General features: G+C 44.7%; 8 protein-coding genes across 8 annotated transcripts; 3 read left to right on the top strand and 5 right to left on the bottom strand.

Annotated features, from left to right (window-relative positions):
* Nucleotides 1-4,261: 4,261 nt before the first annotated feature.
* Nucleotides 4,262-4,919, top strand: N7506_000240 (uncharacterized protein; the record flags this gene model as incomplete). Its single annotated transcript, XM_056949536.1, has 2 exons — nucleotides 4,262-4,387; nucleotides 4,440-4,919. The coding sequence occupies 2 exons, from the start codon at nucleotides 4,262-4,264 to the stop codon at nucleotides 4,917-4,919; spliced, it is 606 nt and encodes a 201-aa protein (XP_056815451.1).
* Nucleotides 4,920-9,129: 4,210 nt separating this feature from the next.
* Nucleotides 9,130-9,474, bottom strand: N7506_000241 (uncharacterized protein; the record flags this gene model as incomplete). Its single annotated transcript, XM_056949537.1, has 1 exon — nucleotides 9,130-9,474. One exon carries the CDS (start codon nucleotides 9,472-9,474, stop codon nucleotides 9,130-9,132), a length of 345 nt encoding a protein of 114 aa, XP_056815452.1.
* Nucleotides 9,475-10,690: 1,216 nt separating this feature from the next.
* On the bottom strand, nucleotides 10,691-11,260 carry N7506_000242 (uncharacterized protein; the record flags this gene model as incomplete). Its single annotated transcript, XM_056949538.1, has 2 exons — nucleotides 10,691-11,049; nucleotides 11,179-11,260. The coding sequence occupies 2 exons, from the start codon at nucleotides 11,258-11,260 to the stop codon at nucleotides 10,691-10,693; spliced, it is 441 nt and encodes a 146-aa protein (XP_056815453.1).
* Nucleotides 11,261-12,930: 1,670 nt separating this feature from the next.
* Nucleotides 12,931-14,982, bottom strand: N7506_000243 (uncharacterized protein; the record flags this gene model as incomplete). Its single annotated transcript, XM_056949539.1, has 3 exons — nucleotides 12,931-13,539; nucleotides 13,589-14,429; nucleotides 14,489-14,982. The coding sequence occupies 3 exons, from the start codon at nucleotides 14,980-14,982 to the stop codon at nucleotides 12,931-12,933; spliced, it is 1,944 nt and encodes a 647-aa protein (XP_056815454.1).
* Nucleotides 14,983-16,671: 1,689 nt separating this feature from the next.
* N7506_000244 (uncharacterized protein) lies at nucleotides 16,672-17,190 on the top strand (the record flags this gene model as incomplete). The annotated part of the gene is made up of 1 exon (XM_056949540.1): nucleotides 16,672-17,190. One exon carries the CDS (start codon nucleotides 16,672-16,674, stop codon nucleotides 17,188-17,190), a length of 519 nt encoding a protein of 172 aa, XP_056815455.1.
* Nucleotides 17,191-19,014: 1,824 nt separating this feature from the next.
* On the bottom strand, nucleotides 19,015-19,337 carry N7506_000245 (uncharacterized protein; the record flags this gene model as incomplete). The annotated part of the gene is made up of 2 exons (XM_056949541.1): nucleotides 19,015-19,041; nucleotides 19,077-19,337. 2 exons carry the CDS (start codon nucleotides 19,335-19,337, stop codon nucleotides 19,015-19,017), a joined length of 288 nt encoding a protein of 95 aa, XP_056815456.1.
* A 1,785-nt stretch (nucleotides 19,338-21,122) lies between these two features.
* Nucleotides 21,123-22,493, top strand: N7506_000246 (DUF2841 domain-containing protein; the record flags this gene model as incomplete). The annotated part of the gene is made up of 3 exons (XM_056949542.1): nucleotides 21,123-21,747; nucleotides 21,801-21,986; nucleotides 22,039-22,493. Coding segments are annotated over 3 exons (1,266 nt in total), but the record flags the coding sequence as incomplete, so codon positions are not given.
* Nucleotides 22,494-25,122: 2,629 nt separating this feature from the next.
* Nucleotides 25,123-27,979, bottom strand: N7506_000247 (uncharacterized protein; the record flags this gene model as incomplete). Its single annotated transcript, XM_056949543.1, has 3 exons — nucleotides 25,123-25,254; nucleotides 26,371-26,912; nucleotides 26,977-27,979. The coding sequence occupies 3 exons, from the start codon at nucleotides 27,977-27,979 to the stop codon at nucleotides 25,123-25,125; spliced, it is 1,677 nt and encodes a 558-aa protein (XP_056815458.1).
* Nucleotides 27,980-27,990: the final 11 nt, after the last annotated feature.

Genomic DNA, 27,990 nt, shown 5'->3' on the forward strand with positions numbered 1-27,990 from the left:
GTAGAATAAGCGGGTCTATAGTAGGGATGGTACATAGTATAGAGAGTGCTGTTTCTGTTAGGAGGCGCAGACAGCGATAATCTTGGAATTTTGAAACTTGCGTAGATATTGATAGCCCTCATCTGCAACCAGCTCCCTTCCGCAGGCCATACAACTAAGTGACCACCCACGCCGATTTTCTCTTTCACTTCATTTCAAAAAGACAGGGATTGCCGTGGGACCGAGATAACCACAAAGGTACAAACCTTCCGATCACGAGTTGTACATATACCAAAAGCACAATTGAATGTGTTACGAAGGCAAGCAATAGTATAAGCAATATTTGATAATCTCAGTTCAACCTGCCGGCAACGCAAAGCCGAACTAACCCTTAATCAGGGCTGGATCAGCTACAGTGGGGTTGAGAGATGCGGTAAGCATGCGCTCACCTTTGCAGTCGGAAACTAAGAATGAGGATCCTACAATAACGCTGCTCATTTGGAAATGAAAATTTCATCAGTTCCCCCATTAATGTTTAAGGTGGAGCAACAACGTTCATATAGCGAAAAGGAACTGGTGTGTCGACTTTGATGATCAATTGCTGCATTGAACGAAATCGATGCGTTTAGCCGTGGTAACCCAGGAGGCATTTTGAGGGTGTGACCTTCCGGTCATGTTCCAACTTTCGTGCCACAATTTTTTTAAAATCAGTTCAATGACCACGTCAGTAAAGCGAAGTTGTAAATCATTGGTCAAAGGCTACAGAGACTGAGGAAATCGACCGACCCGCATTATAACCACAATTTCCCTTCGGTGGTAGAATTAAACAGAAGAGCAATATGGTTTCTACTGTACCCAAAGGAACAGAGAATGATGAGGCAAGCCCGGCGCAACCGGTGTGATATAAGTATAACTTTTAGCCTTAAAATCAGTTGGGGTTCATTTCAATTTCCTGCTTGATATGAGTCTGAGATAAACATCCCTTATACCAAATCAGATACCCAATGAATGATTAAAACGGGCCATGCGTTCGCAGCGTTAGCGTACGGTTGGTATGGAATACACCCTACTTTAGTGTATGTATACCGTTTGATTAAGTTCCTTAACTAATATATCAAATATGAACGGTATACTTGTCCGCTGCGATTCCCCAAAATATACGATCGATGATAATGTGTGTATGTGTTATCCAGTACAGTAATTGAGCCGACGGTGTACGAGGCTGAACTCGCCGATGCCCGTGGGCTGAAAGGATGCCAATAGCTCCCTAAGCATGCCCATGGGCCAGGAAATATTTTCAAACCCTTCTAAATTTACAATATACTGCTCTGTTCACTTGCCGGCGATACACAGTAAAATTCGAATATAGTTTACCCCTTAGCACAAACACTCCCTAATTTAGCGGTCCGTCCTTAATTTCACCCATGTTTACTTAACCAAATTGGACACTATAGATACAGTATACATATTATCAGTTGACTTTACGAAGGATGAGCCAAGGCGAGTAGCACGTTTCTGCTTCAGGCTAATGATTGTGGAAGCGGTTGGGCCTGGGGTAATATGACCGGGAACTGGCCTGTAGGTGTCGTACAGTAGATGATGATGATGATGATGATGATGATTTCATTTACCCTGACCCCTCGCGAACGATATGCAGGATCTACAACTATATATATCTCTATGCATGCAGATGCCGTGTCCCACTTCCTAAGCGAATTTGATGCCTCGCCGAGGCCTGCCGTGGCTCAATAGCCGGTTTGTTTTACCTGCTGCCTTCATGTTGCTCGGCTTTGAAACCGTTGTGATGCTTCGGCAAAGTCCAAGACAGCCTCCACTGTCTTAGCCCGTGAAGCACTGTTGATCTTACTCCTTCCCTCTACGCCAGATCCCCCCAACAAGGTAGATATGCTGTTAAAGGCTTCGCCGACCTTCCTTCGGAGCTCTCGCCGTAGATCTCTCAGCTCCAGACAATCCAACAGAACATGGGTTACACTCTCTCGTTCGCCGCAGGTGCATAGGTCGTCATCGCGGAAACGGAAGGCCTTCGCGTATGTTGATAGCCAGCAATGTCCAGTTCGCAATTGCGTTAGTAAGTAAGCCCGGCTTCTAGGTAGGGACCCGTAGAGACGTCGGGTGTACTTGGCTGGCAATGTGTTGTCGATCTGGCGCAGGTGACTGCCGGTATTTGACTCTTTCCATTCCTTCTCCCATTGACCTTGGATTCCTTGGTGTCGTACAGTAGATTTCGAAAACGGATTCCCCTGTGGACACTAACGCATTGTTTCTCGGCCCGTACCCGAAACCACCCTAATCTTTATTCGGCTAAAGCGAAAATAAATATGTCCTAAGAATAGGATGGCTATAAGTTTCAGAACCGTTTCATTACGTATTATATTGTATATTACATGAAACCCCTATACACTGCCACCCTCAGTGCCCCTCTATGCCTGACTTTCATCCTTTTGCAGCACCACCTTTTGAGTAGAATCATATGCACAATATGGCACCGAATCTACATTTGTCAAAGCACTGCTTTATTCGTGATATGATACAAAGTCAGTCACTAACAACGTCTCAACACGATGATTGCCGTGTCATCGACCCTGACCCTTTTGTTACGGGAGACTTTCTCTTGGAGAACAGTGTGCAGCTTTTCTTCCAGGAATAACTTCCAGTAGGCGCCTGGAGCCAAAGCAAGATCTTCTTCCGTGTCTTTTACGACCGTTTTGTTGTTGAGTGTAACTCGCCATTCTATGAAATAGTGGATGCAGTTTGGAGGATCCTCGTCGTAGGCTTTGTCTGACTGCCATTCAGATTCCTGTAGGAGAGGTAGAGTACTGGGCCGAGGTTGGCTTGCGGAGCTGGGGTTATCGTCGAATGGGATGGACCGGGAAGGACTGCAGTTCGAAGATGTAGCAGATGGGCTTCGGAAGTATCCCGGGGTAGGGGGCGAATATTGTGAATCCTGTTCCCATGGTTCGTATTCTTGGGCCTGAGCGATGTAATCATCATGGTAGGGGCTGCCGTTCATATCTACGCACGATCAAAGCTCTGGAGGTCTGTCAGCATGAGTGGGCCGTGCCAGTTTTCGCAAGAAGTCCAATGACGAACGAAAGTTGAGATAGGGATCGAGTGCCATAGGGAACATAAACGAGAACCAGCTTAGCCTACCAAGGTTAGTGTTCTACGGGGTCTTTGTCATGTATGTTGATGTAGACGACAACAGCTACTGTATGTAGAAAAGTTAAGAAAGCGAGTGGGCATGGATGAGACCAGATCGCCAGATCGCCGTTGCCATGGCGATTGACTTCCTAGAATATTCCATGCACGAGTACGGTAATTAACAATGACTCATTTGACACATAATCTCAATACGTTATATACTACGATACGGCTAAGCAGGGGTAAATTTTGAGTTAGCCTTATATGGATTAGCGTAGTTTCGGGTACGGGCCGGGAAACAATGCGTTGGTGTCCACAGGGGAATCCGTTTTCGAAATCTACTGTATGTGCACCGCAAAGTAGTCAAAGTTTTGCTCAATACGAGGAAACAACTGAAATCAATTGAAAAAGAAAAAGAAGGCCAAGTCTATCAGACCACGAAAAACGCACTTCGCAAGGACAGATCATAGCTTCCTGAAACGACTGGTCGTTTGAGTACTGATCCATAGCACCACGAAGAGGGGTGTATCTTATTGCTGGGAGTCAACCACTAAATGATCGTGCCAAGTAGCAGCGACAGAACCATGCAGGATGCCGTGCTGGAAGGCTGTTTCCCCCAGTTCTATCCATGTTCCTGTAGGAGGGGGCTTCCGCTTTTAAGTCCTTTAGCTCCGGACATCAAAAGCATACCACCTATATGACGAGGCTTGCCACAACACCGTTATTATAATCAGCGCAGCGTTCAGCAATAAGTAATTTCAAACACGCTGCCGTAACTCTTTCTGCGGCAGTTTAGCTGTCTTGCTGTTTACAATGGAAACTGGATGGGAGAATTCTGCACGGGTTGGCCGTTTATTGTTCTGGGTTGATCTAGTCAGTGGGTCTGGAGCCGCAATTATATGATTAATTGTCTTTCTAAACCCCATCCAAACGTGTTTATGAGCCAGCAACTAACTGGATGGGTGCATTACCCTCAAGACTGAGAATACACATCACACTGACATTAGGAACACGGTGCGCCATAGTGGTTTGTTGCTCATCAGAATTTGGCACGGTCGTTTGGTATAAAGAGGCCCCCATGCCCAAGCACGAAATAATTACCAAGCGACCAACTCTCAGGATGAACGATTTTCATAACGAGCTTGAAACGAAAGCTGAGCACGACGAAGGCGGAGGAAGCGCATCGCCGAGACCCATCAATGAGCCCGCGGTATTCCCAGCGAGAGAGGACCATGACCAGCAGCTGGTGAGCAACAATCCTGCCTACCGTGCAGCTGTGGACTAACTTTAGGCTAAAGCCACCACCTTTTCAACTTCCCCAAAACGAAGCACAAGCTTCAGACGCGGAGCCATTTCAATCGCTTGTCGAAGAGCTGAAGCGGCTGAATCCAGGTGACCCGCAATTCGCGCACCAGGCTGCCCAGATCGTGAGATTTTACCGACGGCTGTATGAATCTTACCTCGCAAAAAAGTCCGAGAGCGAACGTCTTGAGAGCGCAAATGGGGAGCTCCGCACAGTAAAGATTCAATTGTGCCAAGAACGTGAATATATGAAAACTAGGTACGCTAAGCAGGAAGAAGAACTAGCCTGTTTTGGACAAGCATTTGACAGTCTCGGCACGGCTATTGGTAGTCTCCTAGGAAGCTCAGAGAGTGGCATTCTTGAACAGATGCGTGAGACAGGCGATCAGGTAGACCAGGAAGCTCCCTATATTGCTACCTCTAAGCCTCTGACTGCAGTACACAAGAAACCTCTCAAAGGACACTGCCAAGAATGAATATCATACTGTTCTGAAAACTAAGTAGTTTCGTCATGACATAACTGTCATTGGACGTTGCGTATACCCTCATCGTAGATGGCGAGGATCATGCTCTCGTATGTAAGAGAGTCTCCGTCCGTGCAAGTTGAACGACCTCTGTGGCTTGGCAGCGAATCCCGCTCCGTGAGAGTTCTTGATCGCTTGAAACTAACATGACGAAGATAGCACGATCCAGAGCTTATCACTTGAAGCTGAAGCAGTCAGTAAATATCCATAGGTTAGGGAAGTCAGAGATTTTTACCTCGAGACATAGCCGCCAGCTGCCCAAAATAGCTCCCGGTACCGCAACAATCAGAAGAACAACGGCTATTAGATACAATCGGTACATTTCACGTTGCGATTGTGATTGACCCAGATGCCCGGGAATTGATTTTCGAGAGAGCCAGTAGAAACCTAGCGCGAGGCAGAGGTAATCAAGCACAAATAAAACCACAATGCCGCATCGCAAAAGTGGGCAAATATGAATACTCAGAATATCAGCCAACAGTTTACTTAAGCTAGAGGAAGCCGCCACAGCGAAGCAAACAACGCGGGGCGTAGTGAAAGGCATATCCAACGCTTTGCTAAGTCGAAGACCCTATTGAGGTACTACCAGTTAAAAACAACTATACTGGCCAAAGCTCTCAAGGACGACCTACCTCAAACAAAGATGGAAATATGCTGAATGTATCAATCAAGATACCCTGGACTGTTCGATCGTAACGGTGAGCTGAGTTCTTAGAATGTTGGTGAGGACTGACAAACCTTTCTCATCCTTACCTGCCCAAGTAAAACCCAACAGGACGCCAGATAAGGTAAGAGTAAAGAATGAAGCGACAAAATTGGTCTTCTGGTAGAGCGGAAGTTTCGCAAAGGTTCGGCTGCATAGAAGAGTGTGAAGTAAATAGATAAACAGCAAGATTGTATCCAAGATGAGATGTGCTATCGGGGGAACCTCCATGGCAGGTTCTTTTTGTATGATTTCTTAGGTAAAGAGGGCTGCAGAATATATCTGTGAACTACAAAATTATTTATTTTGCACTTGTGGCACCGGTAGCTGGTAATTAATACCGTATTAGGCAGGTGCTACCTGGGCTCCTAGGAGCGTTAAAGCTGTGTGGTCGGCTGTTAGCTCGTGGTGGGAATCACAATACTGAATATGCTCTCAAAGGATCAAAATATGCAGCATCTTCCTAGAATTATCTGTGTTCGTTTTAACTTTTGAGATTTGGACAAACAGCCTTAAAAGATGAATCGGGCTGTTTACTGGACTGAGAATCTGTTACATATGAGAATGAGAAAGTGTGATGGGAAGAGCAAAAAGAATGCGAAGAAGCCAGTTCCATAGATCAATGTTTTTACGGCAGCCCCTAGGACGATATATATGTCATTTTCAGGAGCTGCATTTTCCCTGCTGTGAATAAAATAATAAATAGCCACATCTTTGATAATATGTCTTGTGACAAAGTAGTCAAGGATACAGATAGCTTTGTTTTGCTGACCAAAGAAAGGCGCAAAATAAGATCATTAATCTGTTCAGTTCACTGGCAGCTCGTAGATCCGGAAGTGATGAGAGGCACGAGAAACCTCCAAATCTGCTTTTGCCGCAGCACACTTTGTATTTCTTCGAGAGCAGATGCCTATCGGAGGATGTGTGCCAGGGTCCTCCCGATAGCCGCGATGGTAGGAAGCCGATCGGCGGCCATGACAGCGCTGACAGCGAAGCACTTCCATTTGCTGATAGACTGGAATTGGAAACTGATGAGGGGATGGCTCGAGATCTGAAGAGCAAATGTAGGTTTTGCGTTCGCGTCTCCCAATCATGGATATGCGCCCTAGGCTAATAAAAATGATATTCGTAAACAAAATCTTGACCTGTATAGTCAATTTTACATACTTGTGGGATATCCACAGCCTAACTCCATGCAAAAGATGCATAGTGATGTGAAAGTCGGCCTCTGATGTGAAGAAAAGTGCGAGCTGGCAAAAGAAACCCCATACACTTTCCCTTTGCTTTAGCGAGAAGGGTATTAAAGATGGACTAGACTCAGAAGGGCGGGAAAACCTATAATTTCTCTGATTTTATAATTCGAAGCAAGGTCGTATATCTAGAAGTCTCAGCAAATCAGAGTTCATTGAGTGAACTTTGCCATCGTTTATCATTATCCGAGGTGCAAGAGTTGGGCAAAGTGTGTCTAGGACCCGCAAAATTTTGTTTATTGGCAAGACTAGCTTTACAGACAAGTGAATAAACAATAGGGACGTTGGGAACTAACTCAACTATAAAATGCTGGTGTAGCTTCGACTCGTAAAGTCGCCTGGTCGAAAGAGCAGAGGGGTTCATGAGGCGATGAGAATTTAGGACTATCGCCGTTTCTTTCATGGTATCTATTGTATCAATAATCCTGTTGGTCATAGTTCGATTTGATCTTATTTCTGATACGGGAACCCCTTCTTGGTTAACTTGATTATACCTTTTGCCTATCATGGACTCAGTATAATGCAAAGTAAGATGTCATGTAATAGGAGTACTCTCCTCATTGGAGAATTTCCTTGTTCATGGTGCTGTCAATTCGGGACGTCTGTATAAGATGACCGACGATTTCATTGCTGTGAAATACTCAAACAAGATGAATACTGCACTTGGTCATACATTGAAATGCAACCTTGCTGGGCTATGCACACCAGACATCAATTTCAGGGGCACTTGGCGTTGCAAACTGGAAAAAGGAGCATTTTCGCGATGATTGAGTGTTCTAAAACTCAATGGACATAATGAGTAATATCATTGGCCCCATATTAACTGCAAAGTCTACATTGGACTAAGCACTACAATAGATTTCAAGATTGAACGGTGACGTCTGATAAAAGAATCCATAAAATCCAAACGCAGAAAGTGACCCAACCGAATAGTAAAAGCTATGATGGATTCAATACAAAGCCCGATTCAAGTAAAGAGAATCCACTTGTTTTTTAATTCAAGCGGAATTTAATCACAGGAAATTCCCAATAATGTTTTGAACAAAAGCCATGGGATCGATGGGAAGGTTTTGCATGAATGGGCTTATACCTGCCATTGGTTCTAAGCAGGTCGAGTCTCGTCCTGGCGACAGGTGTATGTCAAAGTAAAAACTCCCAAGGCCATAGGCGTTGAGATAGCCGAGGTTGCTTAGAATTTCCTGACGGATTCGAGCGAGACTGCCCAGCCAGCGATGTAGAAGAAAGGATTTTTCACCAAGAACCCCTCTCGTAGACTTGTCTAAGACTGTGAAGAGTATCTCCAACCGGTAGACCTCATTAACCGGGGAGAGGAAAGACGAGAACAGGAAGATGTCTTCGCTACTGATGGAATCCGATAGAACATCTGGCCCCATTCGGCAGAAGGAGTGTTGACCGCTGTAGCCAGAGAAATAGTAGCAATCAACAAACGGCAGTACTGTTTTGATACCATTAGTTGGAAGCTGGTTCCTCCATGCTAAGACTGGGAAAATATCGTGACCAGGTGCTCGAAGGACAGGCGATAATGTGTTGTCCGAAAAATTCCCCCAAGGGAAATCTTCGCCAAAAGGCAGAAAATAATCTGGAGTAGAATCTCGTTAGCAGTTCCGAGACACGAGACAGAATTATCAATAGGACTGACTATGCCCAATATCTTCGTTCATTGCGCTTGTGTGATGCTCGGCGTCCAGTATGATCATGGTGACCTGGCATTATATATTCCGGTGACATCCAACAAATATGTGTCTACTACAAAAAAGAGGAATCGACAATCACGCCACCTCTTCGTGCGTGTTTTGAGTGCTACTTGGTTGTTCGTCCAATGAGATACTGTTACTGATAGTGCCATGAAACGAGCGTTCAAAAGACGTATCAAAAATCTGTTTAAGGCTCAAAAATTCGGCGTTTATCTCAATTAAAATATTTAGCCCTAAGATAAGAGAGACTGGAATTCCTGTGGCATACTTACCTTGGGCTAAAGACTGGCCATTGAATTGCTGGATCTGTTATTCTGTTGTTAGCATTCCAGGATTTAATAAGTTCCCACTACTTTGACTAAATTATGACTTTCCAAAGTAAATACTACAGGAACTCTGTTCTTATTGATGCATAAAGACGATAACGCGTTTTGATACATTTCATTAAGATCATTCCCCATGATTTCAATGTATTTCAAATGTGAAGATGAGATTTATGGCAGTGGTAGAAGCTGGTGAATTTTGAAAGTATCTTCAAAGATATTAAGAATACCTTGACGGACTGACTGGAAAGCTTGGCGGCTGTCGTACAAGTTTGCCTCTCTATCGGTACAGATGAGACGTAGAGATTCGTTGTTTTCCTCAAGCCAGCTGTTTGACTTTCCAAGAAGACTATTTTCTTCTCCAGCTTCTTTGGCCTTTGCGTATTCCGTCAAGTAGGCCTCCCACAGGCACTGGTAAACATCAACCAGCCTTTTTGCTTGTGGGATAAGAGCTGGACTCTTCTCAATCAGAAGCTTGATTTCATTTGTCAAGGGAGAGTTAACAACCAAGGTCATCTAAGCTTTCTGTCAGAAAGAAATATGACTGTGGTCAGAGATTTTATTACCTGTGCCATCTGCGGTGGTAGAGATTTTGGAAGAATGGTCTCGAAAATGATATTTTCAGGCCTCTCGGAGCTTTGAGAGCCTGAAGAACGGCGTCTTCGCTTGATAGGGCGCCTCTGGGGAAATGTTTCAGCTTGCATATTAGCTTTCTCCAAGAGCAGGTTGCAATGCCTTCAGTAAGCAGAGCGCAACACTAATCTTATATAGGTTCTAACTATCCTGGGAAACTAGAGGAAAACTAGGCTAGGAATAAGACATAATGTGATGCCCGGTGGTCAAAAAGCAACATGAATAATATTAATATTATGAGGTCTTGTGCATCACATGCATAGATCCAAAGATGAAGGAGTCTAACATCGCCTTTGAAAAATGATGTATAAAATCAACACCGCCATCTTCGTGACAGCTCCTTGTAAACGTCAGAATTCAACTATTGGCGGAATGTTGAGCTTGAAAAATGGGGGGCGCCAGCCCAGCTTTACCATATTCATGACTATTCAAAATGAGCACGAAAGTTTCAAACGGTGATAGTGATTTTCTGATCCTTAAAACATGTGTGCAATTCTAGTAAGAAATTTTCTATTAAAATTACTCTTTCTCACCACTTTACAGTATAAGTACTTTCATTCACAAAACCCTTAGGCCCTCTTGGACAAGGACAGCCAAAAGCGAGAGGCGTTGAAGAAGACCTCAATTCCTTGTCAAGCAATGGGAAGTGAAACATACAAAAGATAAAGATAGTTGTGATAGTCTGTCCATTACGTAGCGTAGCAATGGGCCGGGGTAAATGGTTGCCAAACACGATCAATCTTGTACTATTATCACTTCAAGTTGAGATTATTTTAAACGAGATAATCGCCAAATATGCGCTGTCAAAGATATCTAACTTGGAAGTTATTGGGAAAAGCAATTTAGTTATTTCGTCCCAAAAGACAAGCAAATACACGAGCTGCGAAGATAATTATGGGGGCCGTCACTGGACATATACAAAGTTCGAGATTAATTCTTTAAGTGATATGTTCCTCTTTTCAAACAAAGAAATGCAACCTTAGAGTGGCGAATTACAGGACGACGCGCACTACTTGAAAATGCGCTGTTTACTACTTTATCGAGACTAGTCACTGATTCCTGATTACCGTCCAAGCAGCTCTTCATATCTTTCCAGATCTCATCGGGGCATTGCCTCCGCCTCTTTATATTTTCCTTGTACGGAGAGCACATTGCCAAGGCTATTGACAATCGTAAGCGTGCCAGGATGCTCACATCCCCATACCTTCTCTAGTGCTTCCAACGCCCGTTGATGCATTGCTTCCGCTTCTTCATATTTCCCCTGCCTGGATAGCACATCGCTAAGGTTACCAACAATGATGAACATATCGTAATGCCCCCATCCAAACACCTTCTCTCGTGCTTCCAACGCCTGTCGATGCAATGCTTCCGCCTCTTTATATTTCCCTTGCATGGAGAGCACGTTTCCCAGGTTACTGAAACTGATGAGTGTATCGGGATGCCCGCGTCCAGTAGACACTGGAGCAGTTAGCTATAGCCTAATCCTACTGATAAAGCAAACAAAAACCTTCTATGCCAGTAGGATGGTAGATAGTCAACGCGGGATTGAGATTTGGGAATGGCCGCGTCAATCTTGGCGGATCATACAAAGATAGCAGATCGTGCCGGTCGTTGGAGAGAGGAGTGGTGATTCCTGCTTTGCAAATGTTTGCGGGCTGCGTTGGTTCATGTCGAATTGTGCTTTCTGATTGGAGGGGACGAACACGTTGGTATTTATACCGAAGACAGCAGAACTTCGTTTTCCCGGGTGATCATTACCTTATCCTGTTAGACTAAGGCTATACACTGTGCGATAAAGACTTTGCTTCAAAAATCGAGGAGTTTCAGTAGTATCTCTGGTCACATTCAAAAGCATCTTTCCAAAAGAACCTGCAGCTTCATCAAGTTATGGCGTTGAAAATCTTTCTCTCCGTTGAACACAGGGTTTCTCACCTTCACCCAGGATTTGTACGCCGATGGTAGTTCTGGTATGTAAAGTGAGGGGTTTCAGAGATGAGCATTGACTTGGGAATTTTCTGCACCCTTTCAAGATTAAACGTTCAGTTCAAGACAAAAAGATGATTGCGCAGTTGGAAAAGAGTCAAAATGAAAAAATACACAAAGTTAAAATCAGAAAAGGAAATCAGATGGCCAACTATTTCTCTGTTATAAAAGTGACAGAGAAGCCATTTGAAAGGAAAATGGGAACAGTTGGTCAATTTAGTATCACAATTTTATTGCATGGTTAGTCAAAAATAATTCAAAGCCTTTCATTAACCAACAATGATGTTGATGTCAACTTGAACATAGTAGCATAGGGGATGCGAAAACTGGTTGAGGACACCATAGTTGTAAACAGGCAAGAGGCAACGAACCAATGGAAGGGAGTGGACTGTAGATCCGACAAAAAAAAAAACATTCTACTCAACGAGGGTTTGAGTAAACAGTTATTTTTACTTACTCGTTTTACACACCAAATTTTGAAGAATCCGAACACGACCCAATAATTGAATCGAAGGCCAGACCAGTTGAACGATTATCCAAAAGAATTTGCGTAAAAATAGACTACTAGCTGAATCACCATTCACTCACTCCCTTCTCTTCCCAGTAGATCAAGCTAATAACCATCTTTACTCACCAGCCCCCAAAACTTTCAGTCGGTAAAAAATACTCTTCTGCCTTATACCGCTGATATTTTCAATCTTGTAAAAGAGCGTGGAGTTTTCCGGATGCCCTTGTGTCAACCCAGACAGCCAAGCGGTCATGGTCCCTGCCTGAGAATTTTACCAATATTCCTTCAGCATGCTTTGAAAGCATGCTGAAGGACTTTAATGAAAATTGAAGTATCAATTAACAATTCGGCGTGAGGCGGAGAGGTAGTCCAAAGGACATAAATTACAATCAATAAGATAAAAAGGAACGTATAGCTGTATTATATTCATCTTCGAGAACTAAATCAAAAAGGGTTGGAGTTGTCATTGGGCTCGAAATGTCCGGTGCAGTACAAATTTCAGTAAGTGGAGTTTGATGAGTGGGAGAGCGGACAATAAAATACCTGATGCGCCAAACTCGACCAACTGAGCTGTTTCTAATTATGCAAGATCTGGGTGTTACATATTTGTCCCTTTAATAACAGGACATGCAACCCTGGAAAAAGGTTGACATTAAAACTTCTCTTGAGAAAGATATGGATATAGTACTTTGGGCTGATGAAGACCGGTGAATTCGATTCGAGATCCCATTTTATTTGCCGACCAGAAGAGAGGAGGCGATAACACCGCCTACGGAACACAATTCAACATCTAGTTTCCAATTAATCATTGGTAAGTAGCTTACAATAATTACATAATAACCTGGCTATCATTCAAAAGGTGATACAATTACCCCACTGGCTGGACATGCAGAAAGAAGTCGGGCTCCAACTGAGGGACCCCCCCAGATCTGATCGTCGGCGGCGTTGGTAGCACAGAAGCATGGGCTAAATTCAGGTTCATGACCACAGCTGGATCGAGGATAGTCTTCGTATCGACGCTCTTTCTTATGGCATCTCCGCCTGATTAGACATTGCTGTTTTTGGAATCGATCTTTGTGGGAAAAGTCTCCGAGGGCCAGGATCTGTAAATTTGGAAGACCGGTCGGCCCGAAGGCCCATTCGGCAAAAGACACAAACTCGTCCGCTTCGGAGACCGGAAGGAATTTTCCCGCACTGTCCGACTGGTCCATATCCCAGATGACAGGCGAAGTTGAGTCATCATTTATGATATTCGCGAGATCGCTCCAGCTATTAGGATAACAACCTTGCCCGATACTTTCGATCTGGTAATTCTGACACATATTCCTGAGTTGCTTTGTCCGTAACCGGGCGCTGATTTCATGTGGGATATCTCTATGGAGCCTCTCCGACCCACTGAACCGGATATGCAATATCCTGATGGTGGAACAGGTGGCTAACGGCTCAAGAAATAACCTCTGCGACGGTTAGCGAAAGCTCGTTCTGAATATCAATCCCATGACTTACCACGACAGGTGGAGTTGTACACAGGGCTAGAGCGGTGAGACAAGATGGGTCCAGGATATCCCATTGACCGGGAATCCATTGCGGTGACACATCCCGGTATTCTTCGAAAACACCTTCATCATCAATAGAGACAAGCTGACGTTCGTGGTAACAAAGGGTCTCAAGTGTAGATCGGTGGTATCTGACAACTGACTCCACTCGAGAAGGATCCTCAAAGTTCGACAGCCTCAGAAACAGATGCCTTAGTCCTTTGAAAGAGACCAAGAATCTCAACACTGGGGTTAGATCCTCGCCAAAACCATCAAGAAAGTTGTCGCTCGAAAATTCGAAAAGCTCTAGTTGTGGCGTGCCTTTTGAGCGAGTCAAGGAAGTGAGGAACTGAAGTTGATTTGGACAATCGCGCAGAACCAAAGCTCTAAGCGGGCCATATAAAAGTGCTGGACTCGGCTGGAAGTTTCGCGGAAAGGAAATCTTGCGCATTGATAAAGATGAGAGTGAAGGAAGAGTGCTTGAATGGCATATCCTGGATTGCTGCCCAAAAATCTCTTCGCAAAGTTCCGAGGCATCAGAATATCTGACAAATCCAATCGACAGATCTGTCAATTGTGCAGCATTCTGGCGGATGCATCGACGCACAGAGTCGACTTCAGCAGATTGCTGTATACCTTCCCACTCCAACATTTTCAATGACGAGAACTCAGATAGACCATCCAGGGCACCTCCCGCCTGAGGGCAAGTCCCATCCGTAATGAGCGAAATACTTTCAAGGCTCTTCTGGTGCCGACAAAGATATCCCTTTTTGTCCAGGATACCTGCTGGAAGGCAGGTGCCTAACCCCCACCTAATACATTGATCATTAGAAAGGCAATAGCAGTAGCAGTCCCTGACCAACAGACTTACTGGAATGAACGGAGGCTATTTTCTTTGAGACACGCGAAGACTGAATACATTTGTTCCGTAATGTCATCTAGAAAATGACGATGCGCCTTTACCTCATCGCAAGTGCCGAGGGTACATGAGGCTTGTGTGAGCCCCGATGCGCGAAAGATACTATAATTTGCACAGCGGCTAAACCGGGAAATACATATCGGGGCCTGTACATTCAGGTGTCTGGTATGCCGGAGGTAGCTGAGGCCTTGTAAACGCGTATGGTTCCAAAAGAATGACTCGATATCGAGTACATTTAGCGCCCACTCACTCGGAGCACGAAACGTGACAGTGCGATAGATCAGGGGAACCAGAATGGAATTGACCCTCGAACAGACTTGACTGAAAGCACGCAGGTCGCCAGGCAGCAGCTTAGAAGTTGTTAGAAAAGGTGGAAAAATACACATTTGGTGACAAACCCAGTCCGCGATATCCAAAATTACTTCGCAGGGCACAATTTGAAGCATGCTGCCGAGAAGAAGGCAGTGGTTTTCTAATGCATAGAAAGCAAAACGCATTTCTTAAGGGCCATGCTCCCGGTTGGGACCTCTTTTATTTATTTTTGATACTAAACACGAGTGGAGTAACATACGTTTCTTTGAATATCACCAACTCTAGGGATGCAGGGATAATCGCAGACCTAAACAATGGTTAAGTGGACAATGTGATAAGTCTTGTTCCAAGGTCAGCAAAATTGAAAGATAGTTTCTTGTTTATCATTTGATCCAAGCTTTGTATCTGTAATCAGGTGTCGTCTTTCGTTGCGTGACAAGTCTCACACAATAGAAAATAACAATAATGAAGGCCCATTAGTCAAAGGCCTTCAACAATCTACTCAATCAGATTAAAAAACTTAATATTAACCTAGCTGGATATATTGGTATATAGTTGAACGATGAGTTTAGTTCTCACAAGCATCAGTTCCCTAGGGCTCACCACTGGCGGATGCCTCGAGATTATACTTCTCGCGGCTCGACTGACATAGCTAGAATTTGGACGGAATTAAACTAAGTTATAGCTGGTGATATTAATTCAACGGCTTGAAAAATTGGAGGGGTGAGCCAAGTTGCAAGAGAAAAGTGACGGCGCTTAGTTTTATATCGCTGGTCTCAAACCGATCCTCCATAGAGAAACCATTATAGTAAGCAAATAGATCCCCTTCATGGTAATCTTACTATATACCCAGTCCCAAGGATTCCTTTCCAAAGAAAAACTATGGAGGAGATCGCCGAAATTGTTCGTGAGATCGGTCGGCAGCAGACCGACAATTCATACTACCGTACCTGCTATGGACTTCTCAAGCAGTTGCAGGACTTGGTGGCCCAATCATCTGACGACCTGCGCTGTCTTCAACAATACGAAACACTATTTCCATCAAATGATTTCCTGCCAATCCACCATATTGCCGCCGAATTGCAAAATTCAGTAGCAAAGCTGTTAGAACAGGAAAAAAAGTCCCACTCAGCTTGGCAAAACCTCCGATCTACCACTTGAGCGACGCGACAACTAAGAATTGAAGGAATATATCTTCCGAGTACTTGCGTATCCACTAGATATTTACCAGTCATATCAGGGATTTTGTGAATTGCATGGGTTCATATTTACGATCTAACCAGATGCTACCATTGTGCCTCACTCTTGGCACTTTAAAAATACCCAGTCTTGGAATGCGACTGTCAATTGTTGCTCCTCCCAAAGACTTGGCTTCAATTGGTGGCATTGATACACCTCGCAGTGTACGTAAACTCTGGCGTTTCCGGAGAAGATGGCGGCGCAGAGAGATATGGATGCCAAGGCCTGGGATATGCAAAGGGGGGGCTCAAAGGTAGCAGCGTATAAGATTTCGAATAACTAGCCTTCGTACAGTAATTTTCGAAAACAGCTATACCCCCCAGCTCTTATTACTTGATTCGGGAAAAAGTAATTCCGAATGATGCTATAATCTGTTTTAGCTCACCGCTTCAAAATTTGGGCAGAACTGTCATCGTAACGTATGTATCACTGAGTCATCGCATAGTAACGTCATATTACATGAATCTATCCAGAATTGCTTCGTTGATCTGGCGCTAGCTTTCCTCTCTCCATCGTCTTAAACCACCGACGCACCGACCCAAAAGTCGAGTTTACGCCACAGAAACAAGCATATACCCTGAAACATGATACCCTTCAGCTCCATCCTCGAATGTGTCCTCGGCAAGTTGGCGAGGGAGCCACTTCCTCCCACTTCCTCCCGATCCCCCGAGTCCGTTGCTTCCAGTATCGTCACAAAGATCCTGAATGCTGAGGAGCCCTATGAGCTTCACAAACAACTGAACGAGGAAATCTCCACAAACGGCTGGTCCGACGCCATAGCAAGAGCTACTCTTCACGGTCTGGAGAATGCAATCAGAGCTGGTGCGGAGATGGCGCGAGCTGCGGCTGATGCTGCGGCCCAAAGTAAAGATGCCGCTTTTGACTTTGTAACGGACCATCCCGTTTATGCTACCCTCATTGCATTGGGTATTTTGGCGTTGCTGACACCATGGGCTCTTGAAATTATTGGGTTCGGAGATTTGGGTCCAATTGAGGGCTCATTTGCGGCAGCTTGGCAAAGACAATATGCTGGATATGTTCCCAAGAAAGCTTTGTTTGGTTATTTTCAGAGGCTGGGAATGAAATGGCATTGGGTTGTTTGAATAAACGTCTAAAGAGCATCTCTACACGCCTCAGTGGTTCTAAGAGGGGTTCGGCTGCTCAGGTGGTTATGTGGAAAGATGGCGAAAGACTGTGATATGAATATTGTTTGGCATGGCGGAGATAAATCGCTGCTGGATTGCGAGGTCGGATATCGCAGATTATTTACAAAAATTTTTAAGCGTCATCCTCTCTCGGTTTGGCTTGTAAGATCCTGGAAATGCGCCCAAATTGAGCAAAACTCTCTCCGTTCAAATCCCTTTTTATTTCTTGGGTAATATAAGCTCCAATGCTCACTGACTCTGAGACCTCAAGGCAGAAAGGTGTGGTGGATGAGAAAGTCTGACTCAACAAATGGAGGGCAGGTTGCGTAAAGCCCGGTCGTGTGGATACATTCCTTGAGGTCTTATAACCGTATTGTAAGACATACAGACTATTATAGAAGGCGGTCTAGAGAGCAGGAACACTGGACACTTATCCAATCAGAACTCATGACCGTCGGATTTATTTTCCGAGAATCAAGCAGTAAGAGTGTGAAAGTATAACTGAATTCGAATATCACTGTACCTTTCAGCATCAACTTTAATTTTGAATTACGCTGTTTAATTTGACTAGGATTCTCAAATACTATTGTTGACGAGGGAAACCCCGAGATGCTGTATTATCACTTAAATGCAATTATTTCTAACGGTCTAAGCTCTACTCATAGCCTGTGCGCAATCTTCGCACAACACCAACTCAATTTGAACAGTGACCATAATAACGGCTTCAAGAGCTTCTCTGGTAGTGGCGTCATCTGAGGGAGCTTTTCAATCCTAGGAAAATTTCACTCCGGACGCGTGCAATGGTATAGCTTTAATACTGTGTCTCAGAAATATGGTGGATCTGCATGTGGATTTCTGGGTATTTACCCAGAATATCTTACGACATCAATACCAGACACCTTACAAAAAAGGGTGCATATCAATCTTTGTCACCATGTCCTACAAAATTGCCAGTTTCATAGTTTTTAGTTAGTTAGAGAGTTTGATATTACCATTCTGGAACCCATACAGTATTGGTCACTGATTTCTGTCACTTTGCTCGAATGAGACGCGGTGGGCATATGTCAGCTAGCGCAAAGTCAAATAGCTTTCTCGAAGAATTTTCCTGCAGCATGTGCAAGGTAATGTAGTTGTATGGGCCACAAATGGGTGATTGAATGAGTGGTGAGTATGAGGATGACAGCAATAACAGTACAATAGATGCTTTAATGTTCTTGTTGAGGTGAGAAGCCCGCTGAACTACCATTCAACAGTGCACATCGAAATGTGATGTGTAAGGGCCATCAATACATGTTTTTCCTTCCAGCCAACATTTTGGCTCCTTGTCTGGCAATAGTTTCCTCATCAAACCTTTCCTTGGTTGTAAGATTATCATTTCTTGAGATAGTCTCCTTTTGTAACGGGTTATAGTTTTGAATCCCCTTGGGCATCGAACATTGGAGAAACACATAAAAGGCTCAGGGTAGGTTCAGTTAGAATCTGAATCTGGAAATCAAATAAATTCATAGATATCTTACCATCTATCCTTATGACTCCTCGTTTTCTTTTTCTGGCGCTAGCCTCCACGGTGAATGCCTATCTTCAGGCGTCACAGTTCGCTCAAGATACTTGTAGTGCACTCAATCGTTGGGAGGTAGCTAGAAACATGACCAGTTCTGCACAGTATCTTTTGGGCAGCCACGAAAGATCATTTTCGCTTTCCGAGAACTGCGCAGAACACCTGGAGACAGCTGTTATGAACTGTTGGTATGCAAGTCCCAATAGTTAACAAATGACTGACTATTACAAGGCATGGAAGGCTCGAAGTTTCTGTGCAACGAATTTTCGATCTCAGTTACAAATACCAACAATACTGCAAAAGGGTCAAGGAGTGGGGCCTTGGCTAAGAAGTCCCAATCTGACCAGACATCCTCGGCAGAGTCAAGCTGCACTTGTTCCACCCTCAACGCAGTAGTTTCAAGTATGAGTACTTCGGAGGGGACTAATTCTTCGGTTAGCATGGAGACTTCGACTGTACCGCAGTCCTCGGCAGCTGGTCCATCGTCTGCCTCTGCAACATCTCCAAGTATGAGCGCTATAGAGGGGACTACTTCTACGGTCTCCATTGTGTCTTCGACACCAGTAGAATCCTCGGTAACCACATCATCATCCGCCCCTGCAGTACCTTCAAGTATAAGCACTTCAGAGGCAATTTCTCAATCTTCTCCCTCTGGGTCCTTGGTCACACCCCAGCCCCTGACTCCTACAAAGATTCGACCCATTACAGCAACTGCAACTGTAACTACTTCAGGGGGAGTTTCCTTAACAACTGACACCATCTGCATCATTAAGTACGTTGATCAAGTGTGGATTTTGGCATACTATTAGAAACTAACCACCTTTACAGGACAGCGGATCTACAAAAGGGGCTTTGTTATTGCCTCGATAATCAGATTATTAGCCATACAGATGTTGATTGCCAAATCGTCTCCTGAAAACACCAAATGAATGGCTCCATATAAGGAATGTCACCTTTTTTGGTTTAATTGTGCGGGAGCACTACTGTGAGGGTTTGCGTTTACGGAGGGTTATAGTAAGCTGAATAAATGTTTCTGCGTCACCTATATAATTCTTACGGTGCTCCGGCATCCATTGCACACAGCAAGCAAGGCCAGCTACTTAATGCTTCGAGTTCGCCTACATTATCCCTAGAAAGACCACTGCCACAAGTTAATATTGTAATTTGCGTTGCATTTCGCTTGCAGAGCGGACATGCTACCACATAGGATCGAGGCTGATCTAGATTTAGTGCTCATTAATTGCTGCCTCTGGCAGATTTTTCGTTAGCCAAGCTAATGTTATGAAATATTTGAATGAACTCAGCTCTGTGCACAGACAATTGATCTGTTCGGCCGATCCAAATTTGTGGAAAATTAGAGATATCCTGGCCCTCATTGAGGTTGGCAACGACAGTGCCACGTTGCTCATGCCAGTGAATTATAATATACGATCACGCCCGAGATGGATCGTATCCTGGGAGCATTTTGCCAAACCCGCCTGCTTGAAGGTCTCTTGTGTCTCACTGATGATACAGTAAAATTCGAGAACAGTTTACCCTTCGGACACACAGCCTTTCTTTCCTAGCGCCCCACTCAGATCGCGCTAAACCGAATTAGGCCAGTAAAAGTCCCCACCATCTTTCTCGACGTATTTCTGGTACATAGATCGCCAATATTGCAGTAATTCCAGTTTCCAGAATCGGCGTAGGCCTTACTTAGCTTAATACAATTTACGTGGTTTGTGGAACATGAGCCCCTCAATTAGAGCCAAGGGGGGATGGAACACAAGAAATCTGCTTGAATGTTGTTGCCGGAGGACCAGTCATTCTGCTATGGGAAGTGATCTGCGTTTTGTGTCGTTCTTGATTGGTTCTCAAGAATTTGGGGGTGGATCCTCGCATCAGCTAGGGCGCTGGTTTGAGTAGCTTTCAAGCCTGAGATACTTACTGTATATAGTACATCGCGCCTTCGTTGCCTTATCATCTTGACGTAATGGTGACACTTTCTTGAGGCAACCTTCTGTATGTTATTTTGGGGCGCAGCAGAGCATTTGCGGTCTGTGAAGAGTAATGTGTGACCGGTGATGATCTCTTGACGATCTTTTTTGCGAGTCAGTGCATCCCTGTCTGGGTCGGAAGATCCTTAAAGTCAATAGCCCAGCCATTCGGTGCGCCGCGAGGCTTAATAGATCAATTACAAAACTCTGGGTTCTGGCATGCGTCTATTCATAATAGCGTTAACCCTCAATTGTCTATGCTCTGCACTTAGGGCACTTGTTAAGTACGCTTTGATTTGACGCTATTCCCAACCAAGTCTGCCATTTGAAAAAGGAAACCTACACCACCGCTCCAGGAATTTGGCTGGGTTGAAACTACCAGCATGCCGCGACAACATCAACATGATAAAAAATGTTATCAACATTTTGCCCTTGTTTATATTGATCGAGAAGGAAATATTTGCCATGAGACGTCTCCTTCTATCTCCAACAGCCCCCATGCTATTCTTTCCCCTCAAGTGACTTCGGAGTTTCTGGAGGCGATGGCACAATCCAGTGAAGGCGGCTTTCCAACTTCTGCTCCAGCACTGCCTGACAGCCAGCCTCTGATTCCACCCCCATCACTGTTAGCGCCTACAGTTCTCGAAGAAGCGAAACTAGGGACAAGTTTGCAACGCAGAAGAAAATTGTGGGATAAGGAGCATAGTCTCGATGTCCAAACGGCCACAATTTCCGTCAGTAATAAACGGTTTCTCCGTCAATACTATGAAAAGGTCTTTCGGAACTTACAACAGAAGAATTGCCGAGTCATTGCCAAAGTTTATGTAAGACTTGTCGAGCCTCGCAAGCAAGCTCAATACCCCTACAATGGAAGGAAGACTGGAGCAGGCAAAACACAGCAATTCAGTCCCGAAGAGACCAAACCGCCGTGGTGGCCACCTGGTGTGAGCCACCGGGAACCCGACCATCTCCCTAAAGCTGGTGAGAAGACTAGCTATTCTTAATAGTATTGAGTTATCTGACCTTTGAATTAGAGCGCATCGCGCTCCTCGTCCATATCCTATGCGAATTACGGACCAGCCACAGAATCACCGCGCAGAAGCTGAAAGGTGCAGGACAGCCGATTCAGCAACACATTTCTCCGATTGAACGATTGAAACTACTGGACGAGCTGTACCGTGTTAGAGAGGAGGAGGAAATGTTTTTGGATGCGGTAACAGGTAGGTTCTTGCAGTTAGCTACATGATCTAGGCTAAGGCTAACGAGATGCAGATGGAAATGACAGAATTTCGATTTCACGAGCGAACCTACCTGAATGCATGGAAGCTGCCTGCAGACCCAATTATCCGGGCAATAAGAGGTCTCAGGGTAAGCAACAGCTGAAACGCGAGCTGCCAAACCAGAACATGTCAATACGCATCCGACCTACCCAAGAGTTGATTCCATCTAAGGTGCCTGCCGACCAATTTGCTGTCGTGGAATTCCCTAGTCAGCGACATCTTCTAATTCAATCTGGTTTGAAATTTTCACCGTCGCCTGCGTCGCCTCGATATCTAAAACGAAAGCGTCTGTGTGCCGAGGACGGGGATCTTCTCACGTGGTTTGCGTCTATGAACTACTCCTCGTTCCCCATAGCATATCATTCTCTATTGCCTGATGGCTTCGTGCAGATGCCAGAATTCCAATCACAGGGAGATTTGATATCATGGGATATTGGGTTGGAGTAGTCAGGTGGTAGTATCAGAGTTATGTGTATTAGAAGGATCTTGTACATGACAGACAAGGTCTGAATCTAATATTGAGCTTATGCATCAAGGCTCAATCCTGACTCCTGCGTCAATATATATAAGGGTGGTATAATGGGCGAGAAGCATAGCATGAGCGCCTTTAAGAAGATCTGGTTTCGAATTATAATAACTAACAGTAAAGGGCCACATCGGTAAGTATAGTCTGCCTCAGGCTCCGGGAATCGGATTGACGGTAATTCTGGTGATCTACCAGAAATCCATCGAGAAAGATGGTGGGGACTTTTACTGGCCTAATTCGGTTTAGCGCGATCTGAGTGGGGGGCTGGGAAAGAAAGGCTGTGTGCCCGAGGGGTAAACTGTTTTCGAATTTTACTGTAACGGTCTCGAATTAGCTGAATTTTATATTTACAATGTTACAAGACCTATTTTATTTAGTGCCCAGGTCTGGGGAGCTCGTTAAAGTACCTATCCTGGAATCTTTATAGAACAAAGAGAATGGGGAAGTGATGTAGCTCTCTGTGGAATCTGAGATCTCTCAATCAAGGAGTTTTCTTGCTCCAACACGCCACAACTCAAAACCTATATCATGCTAATAAAGCTCTGTAATCGACGGACAACACTAAATCCCGCTCCTTGAATGCCGAAAATCGAGCACGCCATGTTAAAGATTAATCTTTTCCGATTTTCAGACGTATTTCATAACACTTAATCCATTCAGGGATATAAAATTGTAATCGAAATGTTGCAAACATGTTCCCTTGACCAGTTCTAATCCCTGATTTGAAGTGGAGTATTAAACTTCAACCCCCAGGAGGACGCTGCCAAGGTCAAAATATACTACGAAGGCTAGTTTAGCCAGCTAAGGAATGACTGTTCCATACTTCTTTTCTCGGACTGCAGATACCCCGCTGATAAAGGTTCTATAGCGCTAAATCCACCGTGTGGAAGGATTACAAATTCGTGGAACATTCCATTGACGTTTCCACTCTCGCTCTGCTCGTGCCTCCTGCACGCGGGAATTTTCCAAGGCCACACATAAGGAATTGACCGCGTGAGAAACTCGCACATTCCCTACAGGACTAGCCTCTGGCTCAAAGAGATATTGCAGTGTCAAGCCTTCGGAAACCTCAGCGACAGCTGTGGATAAAGTATGGAATATATCAAGGCATGATCGATAGAAATGGTTTTCGCGTTCTTGAATCTGGCATTGGCGGAGCTTTTCTTGACGTGATTCTGGCAGCGAGAGTCTGCGTCTATCCTTGGATTCTTTCAGACGTTTGCGGGTAGTTTCTAAAGCTATAGTAGAGCCACGAACCAGGGCAATCTGATGGTCCAATGAATTGATTTCTGGAAGGTCATGTCCGGTCGGAAGCGGAATCGAATCATCTATCAAAATATCTTTTGGTGAATTGGGCGACCGGCTGTAGATGCTTGAAGAAGCGCCACTGGAAAAGCGATTCTCGGTCGCTTCCGAGGACATTTTGAGAATGGATATGAAGATGAATATTTCTGCAAGGAACAAGACTCCATTTTAAAGCGCAGAAGCTGTTTTAACTCTTGCCAACGCTAATCACGCCAATGACTTTTTCTGGAACCCTCAAAAATTTCTATTGGACTTTTGTGCTAGGAGCGAATAAACAGGGTGGAATTCTTTTTGCCCGGATCAGACACCCGCATGAAATTCACTCACAACTGACTTGGGTTTCTTTCCCCAAATATTCTTTTTGGGGTAGTACTTACGAATGTGGTCTCACTTGTTATCGGGTTATAATAATAAGTAATTTCAATAATAAAGAACGACTGCGGCTATACTTATTCCGAGTCTCAGACAATAATTCTCCTGCCACTGAAGCGTAAATTTAGCCAATATTTGGAATGAGCGTAGCACTGTCGAATAATTGGTTCAATTTAAAAAAGGAGTCAGCTATGATATTTGAAATATCATCTAAAGACCAAACTCAATTTCGCATTATTTTCATTTTTTGTTCGGATAGAAGGCTTTTCGCGGATCTTCAGACATTATTACATGCTTTTTAGAGGTGAGCCTAATTTTTAAGCACTTCAGTTTGCCTTGGGTTGAAATATATCTTTGTCTTGATACAATTTTGGGAGAATTTGCTACAAACAGAGTGATAATCTCTCAGAAGTTAAAGGTAGAAATTGTCTCATCTCAGCACACAAAAGTCTCAAGAATTAAGCATAATCAATGACTGCAATCGATTTGGATTGGGATACTACAACCGACGTCTCGTTCTCTCCGGGCAGGGCTCCAAAAATTGGACCCGTCGTTTAGTTCCACTAGTGCAATAGCATATTCTTTTCGGGGGCCAACAATCCTCTAGATGGTCAGCGCGTCCGAAACATGCGTAAGCTTGTTGATCTTCCAGAATTTCCTGCATCGACTTTGGAAAGCCACCAATTTTGTGCCGGAAAGAAGAGTTTGCAATCTCAATCGAGATAACCTCTTCTAGACTATGAACTGTAAAAGCAACTCTTTTACGATAGTAGCCACATCCCCGACACTTGTCCTCGTTGGCAATCAGACCAAGATGGTATCCGCTCCCAGTTTGGAACCGAGGCCCCGGGAACTCAAGGAGCACCCTCTTGATCAAATGACCAGCATCATGACTTGAACAGAGAATTGAACCTTCACAATAGAAGCTTCCTTGCTTTTTGATAGGTATTTCGTCCAATTCGAAGAATAAAAAGCCTGTGGCCAGTATCGCACGAACGAGTTCATCTGGGACGCTGTATGACGATTCCGTAAGATCTGTCAATCTTTCTACATCATCCAGCCTAGGTAAAGGCCAAGGCAGAGCGTGATTGAGTCGGAATATATGCGCTCTCATACGGTCTGGAACACAATTGAGTGCCTCAAAAAAGCCCTGCTCGCCATCCATGGACGGCGAGGACATGGCTGCTCTGATAATGCGCGGAACAGCTCCATCTTGAAGAACACTTCCTAGAGGGGTATCTTGAGACCTATACTCGGGACTTGAAAGACCGGTACCAACTGATAAAAGCAAATCAGGTGTTCCGTGCGATGGCCAGATAGTAGCGGATTCCTTCAGTGCAATCGCCAAGGGATTGTTGGCCCGCACTCCACCATCCTGCAAAGGACCGAATCCAGGAAGAGTTTTCGTTTGGAAGAACCTATTTGAGAATTAAGTTCAGCAACGCGATAGGTTGTCTTTGATTTAAGTTGCTTACCAAGGAGCAGCGACACTGCATCGAGCGCTATAAAATGCCAAGAGTCAGCTCCATGAAGAGATGGATGCAATGCTTTTAGCATTCATATCAATGTAGTGATAAAGGATTAACAGCACTCACGCTTCCCATAGAAATGGATTCTGACTTTCTTCTTCCGGTTTCAAAAACTGGTACGCCGAATCGACTGGGCGTCGACCAGCGCCGCGATAATTTGCTAGTACGCAGGCCTTCCCATCGGAAATACGACTTGTGATAATGGCTACTCGAATGCCGGCAGTCCGAGTTGTGCTCACATCAAACATTCGCCGCGCTGGATCAATTGCCTCTTTGAGAGTGTTCTCGAGCTTTATTCCATCATATTGACCATCGGCCAGGAAACCAGCCACACATTTAATCCATTTGGCGCAACTAAAAACTGAGAACTTATGCGAGGGAGCTGAGGCTAGCTGAAAGACCTTCCTGGCAAAATCAGGAAACTTCCAAAAGCTATCTTCAGCCGATGAGCCATTTAGCATAAGATCTATTTCGTTAAGAGCCCCTGTTGCATGGTCAGATAATATAAATACAAGAGTCAACGAGGAAGAACGGGAAAGGGCAGAAAGGAGAAGAACGAAATAACTGAATGCCATGATGGCCACCTACCAACGCTTGTCCCTCCAGATAGATCAAATACATCATGTATGCGCATTCCATGCCCAAGTCGCTTTTCCAGTGCACGTAGGAGACCCAGCTGAATGATGCCTCGGATCCCACCACCGTCCAAACTAAGCACCAGGGGTCGTTTCGTGGGCGGTAGTTGACGGATCGTCAGATGAGAAGTATTGTGGCATAACGGACACTTCATAATGTCAAAGCGATATTCAGCGCTTTTGTTTGGAGTCCCAAAAATCACAACGCAGGTATCACAGATTGCATGCCGGCACCCTAGCATATGTTCTGGTGATCGACACAAGCAAAAGAAACAAGTCGTTGTTGAACTTGACCCATTACATTGAAGGTAATAAGTATGTAATGAATCCCTTCTGATACTTGCAGAGGACCTGCTTGGACCCATTGAACGGAAGAGCCGCGTAAAATCAGCAAACACGGCATTGCAATGTTGGTCCTCGTCGTTATTCCCCAGAGTACGCCATGCTTCCAAACAGTGCCAGCGATAAAGAGTATTAAAAACGATGCCTGGATGAAAGCCTGTGATCGTTAGCGATACACTTGATCAAGGCAGGGTTACGTAATAAAGAGGTACGTTACGCACCATGCATTCCAGGTGGGTAGGCATTCATCAACAACGCCGATGCAATAAAATTATGAATTCCATCTTGGGAATAAGCGTGACTGTTTGCTTGGTTTATGAACTCGAATAAGCATTCTGTCTGAATATTATGCAGCCGGTGATTCTCCCGCGCAACTTCAAGGCAGTCCAAAACAGTAGCGTCCGAGGACCCAATTTCTAGGCGCAGGGTTCGCGTCCAGAGGGTATTTAAGTGTGTAGCCGAGAAAGATAACCCTTGGCGGCTCTGTTCTGCCCGGATGTCTCGTGTTCCATTCAAGATGAGACTGCGCAATGGCTCAAAAGCTGCTGTTGGGGATAACTCATACCGATCACGTAGGTCTAGGATTGTGATATTCACACCAGTTATCCCAGCCGACTGAAACTCATGGGAAACTTCAGAAATATCACCAATTTCAGAATCTTGAGCAGCTGTAAGAACTATCACAATACGCATTGAATCTGCCGTGGGCTCGGAGCCGATTGTGACAGTCCGGTGGTATCTTTTGAGGAGCTGACAGGCGTCGCGAATCTCAGAGTTAGTATCTACGAATACACAGAACAGATTTGTCCATGGCAAGAGCATCTGCGAAATAACTTGCTGCTGCATCTCCGATACTCGTCGAGACCGGTCTTGAAGAATGTGATATCGTCGAAGATTGTCCGATGACCAGCGGCGCAGATCGCATTCACCGACCCCGGAAACACTGGATATGCTGCTTTCCACTAAAAGAACAGGATGCTCGGTGTTTGCAGTTCTTGTGCTCAAATGCAGTCGAGCCAGACCAGCTGATCCTCTGCGAGTAATGTTGTTGTATGGGAAGAGGGCGCGAAGCGCCTTGACCCGGCTGCCATTTCCTGCAAAATATACGACCGAAGGAAATTGGGTACTGGGGTGGCTCATTTCTTGTATTAGATCATCCAATCGTCCAGTGTCTACCAAGGTCCAGCCTGTGGAGTCCGAGACGAGATCTAACCACCCTGCCATTGAAATTGAAA

The sequence above is a fragment of the Penicillium brevicompactum genome (genome assembly GCF_028827555.1).
Source record: "Penicillium brevicompactum strain IBT 35665 chromosome Unknown utg000001l_segment0_segment0, whole genome shotgun sequence".
Classification (NCBI taxonomy): domain Eukaryota; kingdom Fungi; phylum Ascomycota; class Eurotiomycetes; order Eurotiales; family Aspergillaceae; genus Penicillium; species Penicillium brevicompactum.